This window comes from Coturnix japonica, chromosome 37, assembly GCF_054131305.1.
Source record: "Coturnix japonica strain WE chromosome 37, WE-NBRP24, whole genome shotgun sequence".
NCBI classification, from domain to species: Eukaryota; Metazoa; Chordata; class Aves; order Galliformes; family Phasianidae; genus Coturnix; species Coturnix japonica.
In genome coordinates, this window is record NC_140699.1 from 3,521,878 (window position 1) to 3,538,906 (window position 17,029).

At 36.2% G+C, this 17,029-nt stretch overlaps 3 protein-coding genes across 3 annotated transcripts; all 3 read left to right on the forward strand.

Annotated features, from left to right (window-relative positions):
* Nucleotides 1-117: 117 nt before the first annotated feature.
* LOC146754956 (kinesin-like protein KIF20B) lies at nucleotides 118-6,626 on the forward strand. Its single transcript, XM_085526502.1, has 7 exons — nucleotides 118-309; nucleotides 2,753-3,956; nucleotides 4,397-4,535; nucleotides 5,265-5,387; nucleotides 5,785-5,845; nucleotides 6,089-6,214; nucleotides 6,478-6,626. The coding sequence occupies exons 2-7, from the start codon at nucleotides 2,809-2,811 to the stop codon at nucleotides 6,624-6,626; spliced, it is 1,746 nt and encodes a 581-aa protein (XP_085382628.1). The 5' UTR covers nucleotides 118-309; nucleotides 2,753-2,808.
* Nucleotides 6,627-7,818: 1,192 nt separating this feature from the next.
* Nucleotides 7,819-12,990, forward strand: LOC146754957 (uncharacterized). Its single transcript, XM_085526597.1, has 7 exons — nucleotides 7,819-7,970; nucleotides 8,899-9,089; nucleotides 9,530-9,668; nucleotides 10,398-10,520; nucleotides 10,917-11,078; nucleotides 12,028-12,192; nucleotides 12,827-12,990. The coding sequence occupies exons 1-7, from the start codon at nucleotides 7,917-7,919 to the stop codon at nucleotides 12,968-12,970; spliced, it is 978 nt and encodes a 325-aa protein (XP_085382723.1). The 5' UTR covers nucleotides 7,819-7,916; the 3' UTR covers nucleotides 12,971-12,990.
* Nucleotides 12,991-13,699: 709 nt separating this feature from the next.
* LOC146754958 (kinesin-like protein KIF20B) lies at nucleotides 13,700-16,725 on the forward strand. Its single transcript, XM_085526646.1, has 4 exons — nucleotides 13,700-13,945; nucleotides 14,674-14,800; nucleotides 15,341-15,483; nucleotides 16,495-16,725. The coding sequence occupies exons 1-4, from the start codon at nucleotides 13,907-13,909 to the stop codon at nucleotides 16,573-16,575; spliced, it is 390 nt and encodes a 129-aa protein (XP_085382772.1). The 5' UTR covers nucleotides 13,700-13,906; the 3' UTR covers nucleotides 16,576-16,725.
* The last annotated feature ends 304 nt before the right edge of the window (nucleotides 16,726-17,029 follow it).

Sequence of the window (17,029 nt, forward strand, 5' to 3'; positions counted from 1 at the left end):
GGGTAAATATTTTAGCTGTATGGTTTTGTGTAAATATTTGCCTACAGAAGATTACTGAGACTTAAGTGCTCCTTTTGTTAAGCTTCAATGTAACTGATCTTATATCAATACAGGAAAAGACTACCTACCATTTAACTACCATTAAAGCAGAACCGGCAGAAGAGAACACTAATAAAGGAACTGAAAGCAGCCAATTTTCAGTGCTTTCAGTTAAAGCACTGAAACAAGAGAAAACTGAGTTGGAAGTGGGAAGAAAGCGCAGTACTGATGAAGATAAGCCTACTGTGGAAGAGCCACCTCCAAAGAAAGGTACAGTTTCTTCCATTGTTGAACAGGGTGTCTTCCAAAACAATAAATTGCTTCCTATTCCGGATAGGAAGCAAAAGGCTGTGAAGCGCGTACCTTATGGTATAAGGAGAAAAGCCACTGTGTTAAACTGTAAATAGAAGTAACTGTTATGTAAATATCCCTTTTTCAGAAGGTCCTATGCTGTTCATTTTTGAATGCTTAAGAATAAAAGTTTTTTGCACTATTTTTTTCCTTTTTGCTGCTTTTTCCTCATCTGTTGATGCACTTGCAGATTTGGTAATAGTTTTAAAGCAGTTTCTTTAGGATTGTTTCAACTGCTGTTGCTGATCTTCTGAGTAGCATCAGCTGTTCAAGTGCTTTTTTTTGTTTGTTTGTTTTGTTTTTCCTAAAGCAACTATCAAAATTGTTGACGACCTGCTAATTGCTCACTCATGGGCAATATTTGAGCAAAATGGTTTGGATAAGCTCTGATGCATTTGACTTCACTTCTGGGCACAGCTGAGCATCAGTGTTCCTAGAATTACGGAAGGCATATACAATGTAGAAGGGAAAATCTAAAACTTAGCTGTAGTCCCTTCCTTTCTTGTATTCCTCTTGCAAAATATGTGCAAGGGAGAAAGTCAAGGCCTTCTTTGGATGAGATGCTGTTCTTGGATGATTTGTCCCTGCTGCCTTTATTTGGCGTAAATATTGAATCCTAATGTGACCACTGAATGGCATCACATATAAGCATCTTACCAGAGACTGAGGGAGGGATGTGGACTCCACCATACTCCAAATAGTAGTGGGTTTGTTCTAATCATATGACCAAAGCTCTCATTTAACAATTAATGACAGCAATGCTCCACATAGGAATTAAAATAGGTAGCTGATAGTCACAATGTCAGCATGAAGTTTTCGGTTAAGAAGTACTGAGTATTCAATCATGTTAAAATTTTCTTCTATTTGTGAGTATTAATAGCATCCAATTTCAAAAACCGCTTAATATATATTCTTTAGCTATGTTAAATATACACAGTAGAACAATGAGCACAGGTATGTTGTGCTGGTTCTTTTGTAGAATTAGTTATATAAGTAGCACGAGCAAAAGTGTTTTAGGAGATGCTAGGTTATCTCAGCTTCAAGTTCAGGGTATTTACACCATTCTCTGAGCTTTTAGGTCTTTCTTCCTATGCTCTGTAATAATGCTTTTTCCCTACTTCCTGTGTAAGGAGCTTCTAGACTGAACATTACACATCTTCTCCCTAGTCTTATTTATCTTGCTTTAGTGCTTGCTTGTTGTTTTCAGCATAAAGTGTTTAGATTACTTATAAATCATATTCCCCTCACTAGTGTTGCTGGGTGAGCAGTCAAAACCCAAAACCTGGTTTGGGGTGGAATATGCCACTGCTGTTTCTTCAGTATGACTTTTAAATCAGTTGAGGGCTGTATATAAAACTCCTTAGATGAGTTAAGAGGCTGTTTCCATGCAGTACATGTGAATCTGTATGTAATGCAGGCTGCACGTGGGCGCTATAAAATTCTGCATTTCTGTAGTTGTAGTAATAAAAGGACTGTACAAGAATCACCATGGAATATATTGTTGTGGTGACACAATCCCTAGTAAGTCTTGACTTATATTTATTTTTTTTAATACTTAAAGTATGCATATTATGGAATGGACGTAACTGGATTCTAAAGCAGTGATGAAATACAGCAGAAGTCGCTTTTGATAGAAAGAAAATGCATGTGATTTTAGCTAATTGCTCACCAGTTAAAGAAAAAAACAGCCCCAAGCTAATGGAATATTTATGGAAACTTGAATCTGCAAATTTGTACAACTTTATGCGTGAACTGTATATGCAAAAGAGTAAGTGTGGACAGAAGTAGGAATCCTCATATTTTGTTTAGAGATCAACTGAATAAGAGAGACAGATATCAACACTTAAGTGATCAACTTGTCCAGGGTTTTATCTTTCTTTTGAAAGTAAGAGGACTGTGAGTTGGAATGAAATTTCTTAGAGAACTGTTTATCTACCATTTAGATGTAGATGGAGTGATTCCTGGCTGCCTTATAGGGATTGCTGAAGCAGGGAAGATAGAAAGAATATAGCTGTGAATTATCTATCTCGTTCCCATGTTTCTTAGATCTAATAAGATTTTCTACTGGTGTGGAGTGGAAGGTTTGAGTAGTGCCATGGTAAAAGTGTTCTTCCAGACTGAAAACCTTTTGCTGTTAATTCTGTATAGAAATCTGAGGCACCTGAATACGTGTTCAGAGGACTTTAATTCCTTCACTAGTATCAAATACTATGTGATGTGAGGGCATGGCTTGCATATTACGACAGTTTTTCACTTAGAAGTTGCTACTTGGTGTTGTGAACTGCTATGTAATAATGATTTTAATCAATCTGAGCTACATTCCTTTTCCCTTTTTTTTTTTGTTTGTTTGTTTGTTTTACAGTAGTTGTAAATGAGAGAAAGAAAAAGAACACTGTAGAGCAAAAGAAAATTGAACACATGAAACAAAAGTGCTCCACGTACCGAAAGGAAGTACTAGCACTGAGGGAAAGAACTGAAATCTTGGAACATCATTTAACTGTGCTTGAAGAACAATGCAGAAGAGAAAAAAATAAAAAAGAAGATTTCAGTAAGCAGGTAACAAGCCTGCGTATTGAGCTTTCTTTTTCTGAAGAAACAGCTGATGTCCTCCGTGAACAAATTCAGCAGGGTCAAGCTGACTATCGGGAAATTGCTTCTGAACTGGATGAACAGAAATCTATAAATATGACACTAGAAGACAAAAATGCCCAACTAACTAACAACATAGAAGTTGCCAAAGAATATATAATTGATAAAGTGTCACAAGTAAAAGAAATTCGGACCAAATTAGATGAATTATACAAATGTCACTTAGAGTTTCACGCCATCGGTACTGACTTTGTCAGTGTAAAGGATTCCTCAGACTGTGAAAAAGATGAGCCAGGGACATCTCAAATTAGTTCTGCATGCATTCAGTCACAGACTTCTTCCATCTCAGGTCTTGTGCAGGACCTCTCCTTTAACTATAGTCTTGAAAGGATTTGGGAAGTATGCAGAAGTATTGTTGATGTTTCCTCACAAAAAAATCAGCACATCAAAGCACTGCTTCAAGACAATGAAAACCTAAAGGCGGGACTGAATAATGCTGAAAATCATAATCGTCAACTTGTAATGAAGCTATGTGAGATTACAACTCAGACTAGTCAGGAAGATGATCTTGTGAATCAGTTACATGAGCAAATAGAAAAGAAAACTCAGGACTTTGAAGAAAAGACTGCAGAAGATCAGAGAGTGATTGCACAATTTCAGGAGGAAGTTGCCAACTGTGAGATAAAAATAAGAGAGCTTGAATATCGCCTGGAGGCTTCCAAGACAATGGAAGACAATGTGTCAAAACTCAATGAATTACATAAAGAAAAAGAATCTATTATTGTTAATCTGGAGACAGTTACAGCAACTCTGCAGGAGAAGTCTGCAAATGCAGACAAAAATTTTGAAGAGTTAATTAGCAATGAAGCAAATCTGATTCAAGAAGTTATGCAGCTGAAAAACAGCTTGGAGCAGATGAAACATTCTCTTCGGGAAAAGGAAAAGAGTGAAATGGAGAAAGTGCAACGTATAGAATCGTAAGTAACCACTGAGTTAACTTAGAGCCCTTTGAGAATGAACTAGAGTTAAAAATAGTTAATGGGAACATCCCTTCGACTTAATGCATCTGCATGCTTATCAATGGCCAAACTACTACTTTAGGATGCTTTGGTATGCTACTTGAGTTCCAAGGGAAAACAGGAGTGTGCAAGGAAATAAAGAATAATATGGGGATTTCTGGTGGTTTTGTTGTACATACCTCAGTACAGCATCTGAATAATTTATTGCTTCAGAATCTGATTATGAGAAGCAAGCTGAAATTCAAAAGTAATTGTTTAAATCTTGTCACTGGTCTAGATAGATTTAAGAGTCTATTTACAAATAGAAACCAACAGGCAGGGCATGGATTAAGCTGTGATTGCTGTTTCCATGAGATGTGTAACAGTAATGTTCTTTGTCTCTTTATTTTTAACATAAGGCTAGAAAATATTCTTTCTGAGAGTTCTGCCCTTGTACTGAATTTGAAAAAAGATTTGAAGAGGAAAGAAGAAGAGTATGCAGATCTAAAAGACAAACATTCTGATGCCGAGAAACAAATTCAGCAACTACAAAGCGAGGTTTGTAGTCAACTGAGATATTTTTTTCTGTAAGATTATGCTTGGCTTTCTGCTGTTAAAACTTCTCAAACTTTAACTATGAAGCTGGAAATTTCACACTAGTGTGGCTAGCAGCAAATCTTAGGTAAAGTTGCCATTGAAGCTCTAGAGGGGAGCAGAAGTTAAAACATGGTTTCACATAGATAATGAACAGAGGAAAGTAAAGTTGGTTGGTAGTCTGGAATAAGGTTTGTGAAGAGAATAGCTAATCTGCCTCTGGAGGGGACTTGTTATTATCTCTACGTTACTGGTGACTTGCCATTGGTATCCGTGGTAACTCCAAAGCCTAAAACCTAAGTCTTGTGAAAAAACGCTGATAACTGGGAAGAAGAATGCTATTTACTTGAAGAGAAATAGACTAATTTCCAGAGGCTCTTTAATATAAGCATGTATATTTTTTTTCTTCAATTTCAGCTTCAGTGATGTTAATAGTTAAAATTTAATTATTAAACAAGAAGATATATTAAAACCCATTTTGCAGGATCTTGGTCTGAAAGTTTATTGGGTGTGCTTGGGGTGGAAAATTGAAGCTTAAAAATGAATTCATGTCTTCCTTGGTAACCTTGCACTTGCTGTCGTTTTCCTACTCAGCACTTGTTTGTGAATTCCTCTTTATTTAACAAAGAAGTATTTGGCCAGGTTGGATTACAGACGTCTTTTAATTAACCATGAGCTGTGCTTACATTACAGGTGTCCACTATGCGTTCTGTGGAGGAATCCCTCAGGAACAGGATGGAAGAACTTGAAAGGATTAATAACCAGTTTAAGGATGAGCTGGATTATAAAGACTTCTATATCCAACAAATTAAGCAGGTATTTTACTTGCTCTTAATTTTTATTACATGAATGATGCAGGTTTTCCAAGCAACAGGAAAAAGGTCAAAAAAAAAAAAAAATTGGAGCAAAATGAAAGTGGCCAACTGAAATTAGTGGTAGACCATGAAAGATATTCAAATAATTAGTCACTACAGAGCACTGGCAGATTGTTTTCAATACAATAATCTGCATAGTAAATACATATGTAATACATGCATATAACCTGATCTTGTTGAGTGACATCATGATATGTTAATTGAAATGTCTTACCATAAACTCTTTTTATCAGCTTGAGTCCTTATTTATGCTTTATGAAAAGCTTATTAATTCTAGGCTGTCTTAAAGATTCTGCTTGTTTTTACTGTCTATGCTTTTCTTTCAACATGAAATATAGGAGCTGGTGGAAACTGAGAGGATGGAAGATATCTCCAAAGACTATGACCAACTATGTGACGGTCAGCCATTATGTGTGTGTGTGTGTGTGTGTGTGTGGAATATCCGTGTAAATGTTGTCACATTGCTAATGACTTTGAGTCTTCTGTGTTTCGATTTTAAAACATATCTGCATGTATTTGTATGTAAATCTTTCAACGGAGATGCTCTATTTCTTTTAAAAGAGCTTTTGGTCATGGGAGAATCTTGATTTGAGAATAATGGGAGCTAGTAGGGAGTTCATCTGTAAATTTTCAAACCTTCAGATCTGTGTGCAAGGGATAGAACAATTGAAGTTATGCAGATGGCATTAGAAGAACAAGAGGTAACGCAGCTTGAACAAGATGAAATGCTTCAAGCTCAGTTAGAAGAGAACCAAAAATTAGCTTCAGGTAATCTTTCCAGGGAAAGGGAGCAGGGATGCAAAAGGGGTTTAGACGTACTGTGATAGCCACTTCCATTTTCATGTGACTGTTACTTAGGCATTAACGTTCCATAGTAAACAACAACTCTCTTGTAGTTAAAGGCTTCTGTTATTTCTTTATGTCTGTAGCAGATAAAACCGAAGCTGCTTTAGTAAAAAGTCATTGGTGTGGTATTTCAAATATATATTTGAAATGATATGCTATCTAACCTCATTTTGTGTATTGAGTAGAACTGATTGCATGGAAACACAAATACAGTGAACTGGAATACCAGAGCAATGGTGACTGGCAGCAAAAGAACAACGAAAGTGATGAGGCAAATTTGAATGAAAACAGTACAGAATTAATAAAGCTGCAAAAAGAGCTGGAGGTAACTTAACTTCAAAGTTGTAACTTGATAAAGTAAACTGTTATATTGATTACAGAAACTAACTGTAAAACCTGCAGTGCAACATGCAATAGGGACCAGGTGCAGCTTTTTTGTGGTACGTTAAGAATGGCATCACTGATGCCCCCATAGTATAGGAAGTGTAGCCTTCCCTACATTATGCTGCCATGAGCAGTGCTTCTTTTGCTGGCCTCTGAACAGTTAGTTGTCTTATCCCATCTGATGTTATTTTTTGTTGTTGTTGTTTGTTTGTTTTTTTAAATAAAAGTAATGGGCTGGCAGTGGTAGTTTTATAATTGAGTATACAATAGGTTACATCCACTCTGTTAGTGGAATGGTTCTGAGCTTCTTTCCTCCTTCACCTTGAGTAAGCTTATTCATGATATATTTTTTTAATGTGCAGAGCCAATTCCCTTTTTCAAGAAGAGGGGAAAGTTGAACATTCATTGCTTCATTCTATACCACGTCAATGTGCTATAAGCAGAGTATACTTATACAATTGTTGTTTGCAAGAAAGGAATACTAACTCAAAGCAAATTGTAACTTACGGTGTATTTGTCAAAACTGTTTTCTGTTAGTTGCTTGGGCAACTAATATAAGCTATCGAAATCATCATCTAACTTTATCACCAGGAAGCCTTTTTTGTTGGGCTGCGGGTCTACTAATTTTCCTTGGTTAAAAGACTTTTATTTTTTCCAAGCGGTTTCTCAGGTGCTCTGTCCTATATATGAGAATGTCTGCCAGTAGGTTTGATAGGAAAGGAGACTACTCCTACAGTGTAAACTGTGTTGCTTTTCTTTGTCTTTCAACCCTGAAGGAGCTGCAAGTTTTCCTACAACTGCTGCAAGGCAGCGTAAAGTGTTAGAAGTTTTTAAGTTAAAAGAGTTTTTCTTATACTGACTTTTGGTGTAAGTTCTGTAAAGCTTGTGTGAACATTTATAAAGAAAAAGAGATGTTTTATGGAGGCTCTCCAGTCTGAATAAGAAATACTGGAAATGATTATTTTTTAATGGAAAAGAACTAATGATTATCCAATACCTGCCTTTGGGAATATTCTGTAGTAAAAACTGCTAATGTTTCTGTTATCTTGCAGAAACAAGTCCATTTAATGATGACCTGGCTTTTAAGACTTTTATTCCTTAATGACTCACTATTTCATTTTTGGTTTCTTTGAAATAGGAAAGTGAGACTGAGTATCAAACTGATAGAAAAAAGTGGCTGGAGGAGAAAGAAGAGCTCCTAAATCAGATAAAAGAAGCTGAGAATCTTCGCAACAAAGAAATGAAACAATTTGCTGAGGACCAACAACATTATGGAAAGCAACAAGCAGAAATCGTAAGTGATGAGGTCCTGGCAGAGTTGTCTGGTGCCTGTAGTTTGGAGACAACTACATACCAAGTATTAACAGTAAGGGTGCATAAGAGCAGCTTGTCCAAGTCCCCTTGCTTTCTTATGCGCCAAAGCCCATATGAGAACTGCTTGATTTGGAAAAGGAAGGAATGGGGGGGCCACAAAAAGAAAGATCTTTCATAAGTGCATAATGAAATGTCACGTATGTGGGACATCAATAAGAAAATTACAGTTGAAAAATAGATCACTATTTAATGAGGCTAAGAAAGTATTTTGTACAATAGCTTTTGTTTGTTCTCTTTTCTGCAAAGCAGAAGTCCATTAAGCCTTTATAAGGAAGAAAAGGCAATTGAGTTTCTAAAGAAACCCCACAAACTTCTCTCCAGATACTGAATAAAAATACTTGGTCAAACGGCCACAGTTTTGCTCCTTTATCACTTTCCAAATAGTGACTGATAACAAAGTCACTTGAGTTACTTGAGCTGTTTGCTGGGCTCTTGTCATGTAACTTCTTAAACATGTGAATCTGTACATTCTGCAAAGCTTTTTTTACATCTGGAAGTAGTTAGTCCCGACTTTCTGGACCTGCAAGCAGCATAGAAGGATGTGAGGAGCTTAGTATTATTATCACTTTGTGACTTTATTTTCCTAAAGCTCATTAGTAATCATTAAATGAGCAAATTGAACTTGTTAAATAATACTAATATTTTTTCACAAGGAGAGTAATGTAGGTTGTCTAATAGAAGCATGGTTTTGCTTCTGTAGGTTTGTAGTGCAACTAGTTCTAGAGCTCCTGTGGATCTTGAAGAGATCATACATTTACTAAGACTGTAAAACGGTGCTAACTACCGAAGTGTTAGAACAGTTCAGTGTGTAGTAGGTGATGTTCACTGTTCATCTATTCTTCCTTTAGGAAAGACTTGTTGCCCAGCTGGAGGAAAAGGACCGTAATCTTCAAAAGTGGCGTGAGGAGAGAGATCAGTTAGTAGAAGCTTTGGAAGAACAGCTCAAAAGTTTGGCTTTAAATGAAAGCTTGGAGCAGATGAAACATTCTCTTCGGGAAAAGGAAAAGAGTGAAATGGAGAAAGTGCAACGTATAGAATCGTAAGTAACCATTGAGTTAACTTAGAGCCCTTTGAGAATGAACTAGAGTTAAAAATAGTTAATGGGAACATCCCTTTGACTTAATGCATCTGCATGCTTATCAATGGCCAAACTACTACTTTAGGATGCTTTGGTATGCTACTTGAGTTCCAAGGGAAAACAGGAGTGTGCAAGGAAATAAAGAATAATATGGGGATTGCTGGTGGTTTTGTTGTATATCCCTCAGAATAGCATCTGAATAATTTATTGCTTCAGAATCTGATTATGAGAAGCAAGCTGAAATTCAAAAGTAATTGTTTAAATCTTGTCACTGGTCTAGATAGATTTAAGAGTCTATTTACAAATAGAAACCAACAGGCAGGGCATGGATTAAGCTGTGATTGCTGTTTCCATGAGATGTGTAACAGTAATGTTCTTTGTCTCTTTATTTTTAACATAAGGCTAGAAAATATTCTTTCAGAGAGTTCTGCCCTTGTACTGAATTTGAAAAAAGATTTGCAGAGGAAAGAAGAAGAGTATGCAGATCTAAAAGACAAACATTCAGATGCCGAGAAACAAATTCAGCAAGTACGAAGAGAGGTTTGTAGTCAACTGAGCTATTTTTTTCTGTAAGATTATGCTTGGCTTTCTGCTGTTAAAACTTCTCAAACTTTAACTATGAAGCTGGAAATTTCACACTAGTGTGGCTAGCAGCAAATCTTAGGTAAAGTTGCCATTGAAGCTCTAGAGGGGACCAGAAGTTAAAACATGGTTTCGCATAGATAATGAACAGAGGAAAGTAAAGTTGGTTGGTAGTCTGGAATAAGGTTTGTGAAGAGAATAGCTAATCTGCCTCTGGAGGGGACTTGTTATTATCTCTACGTTACTGGTGACTTGCCATTGGTATCCGTGGTAACTCCAAAGCCTAAAACCTAAGTCTTGTGAAAAAACGCTGATATCTGGGAAGAAGAATGCTATTTACTTGAAGAGAAATAGACTAATTTCCAGAGGCTCTTTAATATAAGCATGTATTTTTTTTTTCTTCAATTTCAGCTTCAGTGATGTTAATAGTTAAAATTTAATTATTAAACAAGTAGATATTTTAAAACCCATTTTGCAGGATCTTGGTCTGAAAGTTTATTGGGTGTGCTTGGGGTGGAAAATTGAAGCTTAAAAATGAATTCATGTCTTCCTTGGTAACCTTGCACTTGCTGTCGTTTTCCTACTCAGCACTTGTTTGTGAATTCCTCTTTATTTAACAAAGAAGTATTTGGCCAGGTTGGATTACAGAAGTCTTTTAATGAACCGTGAGCTGTGCTTACATTACAGGTGTCCACGATGCGTTCTGTGGAGGAATCCCTCAGGAACAAGATGGAAGAACTTGAAAGGATTAATAACCAGTTTAAGGATGAGCTGGATTATAAAGACTATACTATCCAACAACTTAAACAGGTATTTTACTTGCTCTTAATTTTTATTACATGAATGATGCAGGTTTTCCAAGCAACAGGGAAAAGGTCAAAAAAGAAAAAAAATAGAGCAAAATGAAAGTGGCCAACTGAAATTAGTGGTAGACCATGAAAGATATTCAAATAATTAGTCACTACAGAGCACTGGCAGATTGCTTTAAATACAATAATCTGCATAGTAAATACATATGTAATACATGCATGTAACCTGATCTTGTTGAGTGACATCACGATATGTTAATTGAAATGTCTTACCATAAACTCTTTTTATCAGCTTGAGTCCTTATTTATGCTATATGAAAAACTTATTAATTCTAGTCTGTCTTAAAGATTCTGCTTGTTTCTACTGTGTATGCTTTTCTTTCAACATGAAATATAGGAGCTGGAGGAAGAGGACCATAATATTCAAAAGTGGCGTGAGGAGAGAGATCAGTTAGTAGAAGCTTTGGAAGAACAGCTCAAAACTTTGGCTTCTAATGCCATACAAAAAGAGACAGAAATAGCAGAACTGAGACAATCTGCCTTAAAGGATTCAAGCAAGGTCAGCTCTCCTTTCCTCCTACCTGATTAGCTACCCATAAATTCTGTAAGACTCCTGTACCTGCTCTTTGTATTCTGGGTGTGGTTCTGTTCTTGAACACTGTCGTATTGACATCATGTGCGACTAACCAAAAAAAGCACCAGCTTTTATTTTTGTTCTTCAGAAACAGAATTTCTGTTAATTACTAAAATTTCAATTTTTTCAGTAGTTCAGATAAGCAGATGTCAGTTTGATGCTTATGATCCTACAATCATACTGGACATCTGTAGCTTTTTCTGATAATTCACAGCATTTCCGGATCCCAAGCTAGGCTCAATACTCAGACAGTAGTTCTGTCTCAGGTTTCTTACTTTCTTTGCTTTCTCTGAGGTAGTATCTACAATGGCATGAAAAGACAGAAGGGGACGTGGAGAGAGATTAAGGGAAGCATCAAAAAGCAGAGGGGGGATGATCTCTGGAAGTTGCATTTCTTATTTCAACATCCAGCTTTTAATCAGGATAGCCAATCTAAGCCGTAGCATAGAATTTCAGAAGCTAAACAGAAGACTAAATGAGTTGTGCTCTTTTGAGAATGTTTGGATTCACTTTCTCTGAGAAGAAAGATGTTCTCATAGCAAAACTTCCCCTACAACTGCCGACTTTCTCACAGTACCGAGGATTTGGGAACAAATAAAAGCTCGGGTTATTATATCTTAAGGGAGATGAAGGCTGAAGCACATAAGTAAAATAGATGAATCAAAATATATTGTATTACAACTTCCCAGGCAATTCTGTGACTACTGCACTTGTAACAGTGACCGTACAAATCCGTGAAATGTTACTGTTCTTGAATAGTTAAGTGTTGTAGCCTGCAATTCTAAAACTGATGCTACTAAGTAATTGCAATGCTGCTTGTGTGTGATAATTCCTTTTGCCAAACCACAACTCAGCAGTTTTTACTGTTTATTAGGATAATGCAACTGTGATAGAAGAGTTAAGAAAAGAACTGGCTGACAAAGATGACTTTATAAAGGAATTAAAACAGCGCATTAACCACAGTAGCCCTCAGTGTTTGCCAGAAATACCTTTACTTGAAGAAAGACAAAGTAGAAGGAATGACTCTGTAAATGAAAAGGTATGATTATATTTATAGAAAGTCAGTACTTAACATCTTGTTAACCCCTTTTTGTTCTTCTGTTTTCCTAGGAGATACTGGAGCTGGAATCATTGTTCTTGGCATATAGTCCTTTAACTACATATTCAGTGATGAGTACTTGTTGGTTCTTTTTGTCTTCCACTCAAACATGAGCTCTCATCTTCTCAAAAATATTTTATTTACTAGAACACCATCTCTCTGTGTACATTATGGAACTTTTCCATGCAGTTTTCCATGTATTCGTATGTGGATGCTGAAGATTAGGCAGAGGTTTAGCCTTTGGTGTTCTAACATAGCAGCTGTGAGCGTGCAGAGTATGGGGGGAATGGATGACAAAACGACCAGCGTTACAGATTTTGTCCCTAAATAATGTCTCGCTTTCTCTCTTTTGGAGGCAGAATACTGCCTGAGACTGTTAGTGAGACCCAGTAGGGTGTATCTGAAGATCACACAATGAATAGATGTTACTACCTTCCCACACTTGTGCTGTGTTTCAGCTTACGTGTTCATGTGGCGTCTGAGCTTGAGGTTTTACACTGTAACTTTAGAAAACTCGAGATATTTTGGAGGTCTAATGCATAGCCTAATCTTTACTCCTTTTAAATATTTACAGCCTAGGAAACAACAAAGCAAAACTAAAACTGGAGAAAGTATTCCATTAAGATGCAAAGCTGAAGACAGTTATTTGTCACGTCCATGTACTAGGAGCCTCACTTCATTAAATGAATCTGAGGTTAGTATGAAACTTCAGATCTGAAAATGTTGTGATTGTATTGCTTTTGATAAGGAATGAGTATATTCCCAAGTTTTAATTTATTTATCCCTTTCAAGGTGATCAGATCACCTGTTTTTATAGCCTTTGATAGGAATAAAAGCTGTTGAAACAATTGTGTGATGAATTTTTGTCAGGTGCTGTTGAAAACTCTCCTCATGTTAATGCTTATGAAGTGGCTCATGATTAGATAAGTTACTTGGAAAAAATTCATGGAGCCACTGAAACAGGCACAGCAAATTGAACTTATTTTCTTCCTCTGCAGGATTTCTGGATATTGTTTTGTTAGCAGATGATGTTAATCATTCCTATATAAGTTTTTAATTGCTAACTTTCATAAAACAGCAGTTACATATATTTTAAAAACAAAGTATTTATTAACCAACTTAATTCTTGGAAATACAGTGGGTGGTGATACTCCATTCAGATTCTTAGCAGAGCCTGATAAAGTGGCTCTGACTACTTTTTGTCTTTCAACAATTAAAAAAAGCATTAAAAACAAGCATTAAAAAATGCTATTTCTACCTCAGTAAAGTAGTTGAAGAATTTAATCAATGAACTGCTTTAATGAACAAAACTAATAGCCAAGCTCAGTGATAATGGTTTAAGAGAAGAGAATTTCTCTTAACTTCATTGTGTATTTTCTTTGAAACCTGTAGACATAAATCAGCTTTTTAGACATCATAAGATGTCTAATACTGATATCTTAATGTCCTGTTTTTATAATTGAATGCTTATTTATTATTTGATTTACAGTGGAATAGTTACCACTAGCAAATACTTCCCTACTATTAGCAAAAGTGTTTAAAGTGTTCACTTTTGTGACATCAGTTGTTCTTTCCAAAAGAATCATGGCTGAAACTTGTCTTATTTTCCCAGGATTTTGTGAAAAGTGAGAACACGAAAAATACAAAATCTGTCATGGCTTTTAATTCACCCTCTGCAAGTGACGAGAAAATGGTTGGTTTTTGTTCTAGTTTTGAAGCTAGCTTGGGACTTCCTGTAATTGTGTGGTCACACGAAAGAAGCAGTGTCTTATCCTTATGTGTATACCTGAATGGGAATCTTACATGCTTATGAGCTCTTCCTATTAAATTCCATAAGCTAACCAAAGGGCAAGTCAGTCTGTCCCCAGAGCGTGTAATGGCTGTACTGTGTAATGATTTGGAGGGAAGGATATTGCACACTGAATAGTTGGGAAGAGAAGCTTTAGTGTATTATCGTGTGCTTTTGTAAGTGAAGCCCTTGTATTAAACTAAGGTTCATATCATTAATATGCATGGCAGTTATTAAAAACAGATGTTCACATGTGATAGCAGTATCCTTGGCATGGTCAGAGTATGAGTAGTAGATTTTTCCCATCTGTTGTCTTCTGTTTTGTATGTTTGTTTATTTTATGTAATTAGAACAGCTTATGTAAGAAACAACTCCACAGCTTGGGAGCTACTTTTAAAGAAACTACTGCCTTATTAAGAAACTTTAAGAAACGTATGCCTTGAAATAGCTGAGATTTTGACAACTTCCTAAAGGGTATAAAATTGTCTACATTACTTGCCGTTGTGGTATCATCAGCATAATGAACAGAGGTGTCAGTAGTAAAGCTCAAAATGTCAACTTAAAATAACGTTGAACTAAAATGAAGTTTAAACAATGCTCTTGTTTCACATGTTCACATCTCTGTTGAACAGAAATCCGGAAAAGACTACTTCCTGAGAAAGCGAGTACATGCTTCAAGACTGACTAAAAAGAAGGATGAAACACTGCAAAAAGTTGGAGATTTTATTCAAAGCTCTCCTTCTATTATACACTCTAAAGGTTGGTGTAGAATAAGTTTTATTCCATGTTTTCTAGACATTGTAGAATGGCTTGTTTCTGCTGTAGGCTATTAATGTATGTGTTCTTAGAGAACTTGTCTGCCATGTTAAGTTGTCCTTTGATTTATGAAGTAAATGCATTTATTCGTCTCTTCAGAGATTCATTATTACATTTGTGAAAACCTACAAGTATACAGAGAAAGTTGGTTCTGTCTTGTGCTTCTGTCAGCACGAAAGTTAGGCCTGTTGTTTAACTCCTGCTGAAGTTTCTGACTTCCAGCGACTTCTGAGCCATGATTGTCTTTCATACTCCATTTTAATGCGTGCTTTAAGCTGCCATACCTGAAGCTATAAACTGTTTCAGCTATAGAAGCAATAAAGAACCTCGATGAACAAATACAATTTCTGAGTATTTTCACTTAAATTTTACGTGTCATTTATAAACCAAGTTTGTTACGAAGCTTTTTTTGCATTCAGTGATTTAAAGACTCACAAAACCAGTAAGTTGATTGGTTTATGTATCAAAACAAATTTCTTCTAGCCAAGAAGCTGATGTCAGCAGTAAGTTCTCCTAAATCAAACAAACCTGAAAGTCTCGAAGAAGGAGAGACCAAGCCAAAACGATGCAAAAGGAAGCTGTATTCCACTGTCGTTTCTGGCCCTCTAGATATACCTGCTTCTTCGGTAAGCGATTATACTGTAGTCTTGGCTTAAAATAAACTACTAAGGAGTCCAAACAGACTGGAGGTTTCATCTATTTGCAGGAGGAGGTTGAAAGTACTGAGGTATTTCTTTATTCTACCAAGTCATTCTTGTTGGTCTTCCTGCTGTTCTGTTTTAGTTTGTCCTCAAAGATCTCTGTGTTTGGCTGGCTTACAGTTTACTAAGTAGGTGATGTAGCAATCACGGAGATGTCTTCTAATTTGGAATCATAGATAATTTCAGTGTGTTGGAGTGGGATTATTCTACTACACGCTTTTCTAGAGCACAACTTAGACAGCTTTTTAGGTATGCTTAAACTATGATCTCCTGTCTAAGCCAACTTGCAAAGGATCTGATGTGCCAGTTTCATGACTCTGTCGGCAGCTATTGTGCTAAGAACATTCTTGCTCTGTTGGAACTGCATCTTTTAATTATACTAGAGTCCTTTTTCTGTTCAGCAAAGTGATCATTTGCCCATACTGTAATATCCCTCTGAATTTTTTGATGATTTGACGAATGATAGGGGCAGAAACCAAAATGTTATATTTTTTTTGTTAGAGGATGAAGATGAGACAATTTCTTCTCTCACTGTAGTTCTGAGAACATGGAACTGAACCGAGAACTGAAATTCTGGGCAAGTCATAGCTACAGGGATTGAGGCTAAAAATGTTTTCTGAACGCTTCATGTTTCACAAAACAAGTATTATAATACTCTTTTGAAAACAAGTATTTCAAAATGAAAGCTGCCTTCAGGCTTTCCTCAGATGTGTGTGCTTTTTTAAGATAAACAGGATTTTGAACATTCTCCATATTTGTTCCTTGTGATTAAGCTGCATTAAAATGATCTCGGTATCCCATAGTTTTCTGAATAAAATATAATAAGCAAATGCCATTCTGAAATCCATTTAGGGGAAGAAATATGTTTGCGTGGGTCAAGAAGAGCTTGTCAGTCTTGTGTGAAAAGATGAGTAACTTTTGAAATGTTTTCTTCAGGAATCTGAGGAACAAAAGAAGGAAAGTGATCATCTGATCATCAAGCGACGGCTGAGATCCAGAACAGCTAAAAAACCTTGAAGAAGCATGTTTGTTCCCCTTTCTCAGGACATACTTTTATCATATAATTAAAACTGGTTGTTAATAAACAGTAACAGTTACTCCGTTGTGTTCTTAAATTTGTATATAGGTGTACAGTGTCTCTCTGACAGTTTCAAACTGACTCCATTGAGGCTGAAATAAATACAAGCTTTCTTAAACTGGGTTTGGATTTTATTGTGGTTAAGGGTTTATTTATTTTTGTCTTGCCTCCCCTGTATAGGAACAGTATCTCTAGGACTGATTGCTATTTACCCACTGTGCAGTAATAACTGTACTTGTTCAGGATGGCCTGGCTTGCTTTTTTCACGTGACTGGTGTACTTAGCAGAACTCTGGCAGAGAGAAGAGCATGAATACACATTAATATTTATGTATACTTAATTTTTGGGCCTTTTTAAAGAATTTTCTTTGGAGAGAAGATGGTGCCAATTCCT

Bases quoted from the DNA above. Each gene is read 5' to 3' on its own strand.
- LOC146754956 (XM_085526502.1), top strand. From the start codon at position 2,809: ATGAAACAAAAGTGCTCCACGTACCGAAAGGAAGTACTAGCACTGAGG. The intron at 3,957-4,396 runs GTAAGTAACCAC...TTTTAACATAAG, and splicing joins AAAGTGCAACGTATAGAATC to GCTAGAAAATATTCTTTCTG. The intron at 4,536-5,264 runs GTTTGTAGTCAA...CTTACATTACAG, and splicing joins TTCAGCAACTACAAAGCGAG to GTGTCCACTATGCGTTCTGT.
- LOC146754958 (XM_085526646.1), top strand. From the start codon at position 13,907: ATGGCTTTTAATTCACCCTCTGCAAGTGACGAGAAAATG. The intron at 13,946-14,673 runs GTTGGTTTTTGT...TCTGTTGAACAG, and splicing joins CTGCAAGTGACGAGAAAATG to AAATCCGGAAAAGACTACTT. The intron at 14,801-15,340 runs GTTGGTGTAGAA...AATTTCTTCTAG, and splicing joins TTCTATTATACACTCTAAAG to CCAAGAAGCTGATGTCAGCA.
- LOC146754957 (XM_085526597.1), top strand. From the start codon at position 7,917: ATGAAACAATTTGCTGAGGACCAACAACATTATGGAAAGCAACAAGCA. The intron at 7,971-8,898 runs GTAAGTGATGAG...TTCTTCCTTTAG, and splicing joins GAAAGCAACAAGCAGAAATC to GAAAGACTTGTTGCCCAGCT. The intron at 9,669-10,397 runs GTTTGTAGTCAA...CTTACATTACAG, and splicing joins TTCAGCAAGTACGAAGAGAG to GTGTCCACGATGCGTTCTGT.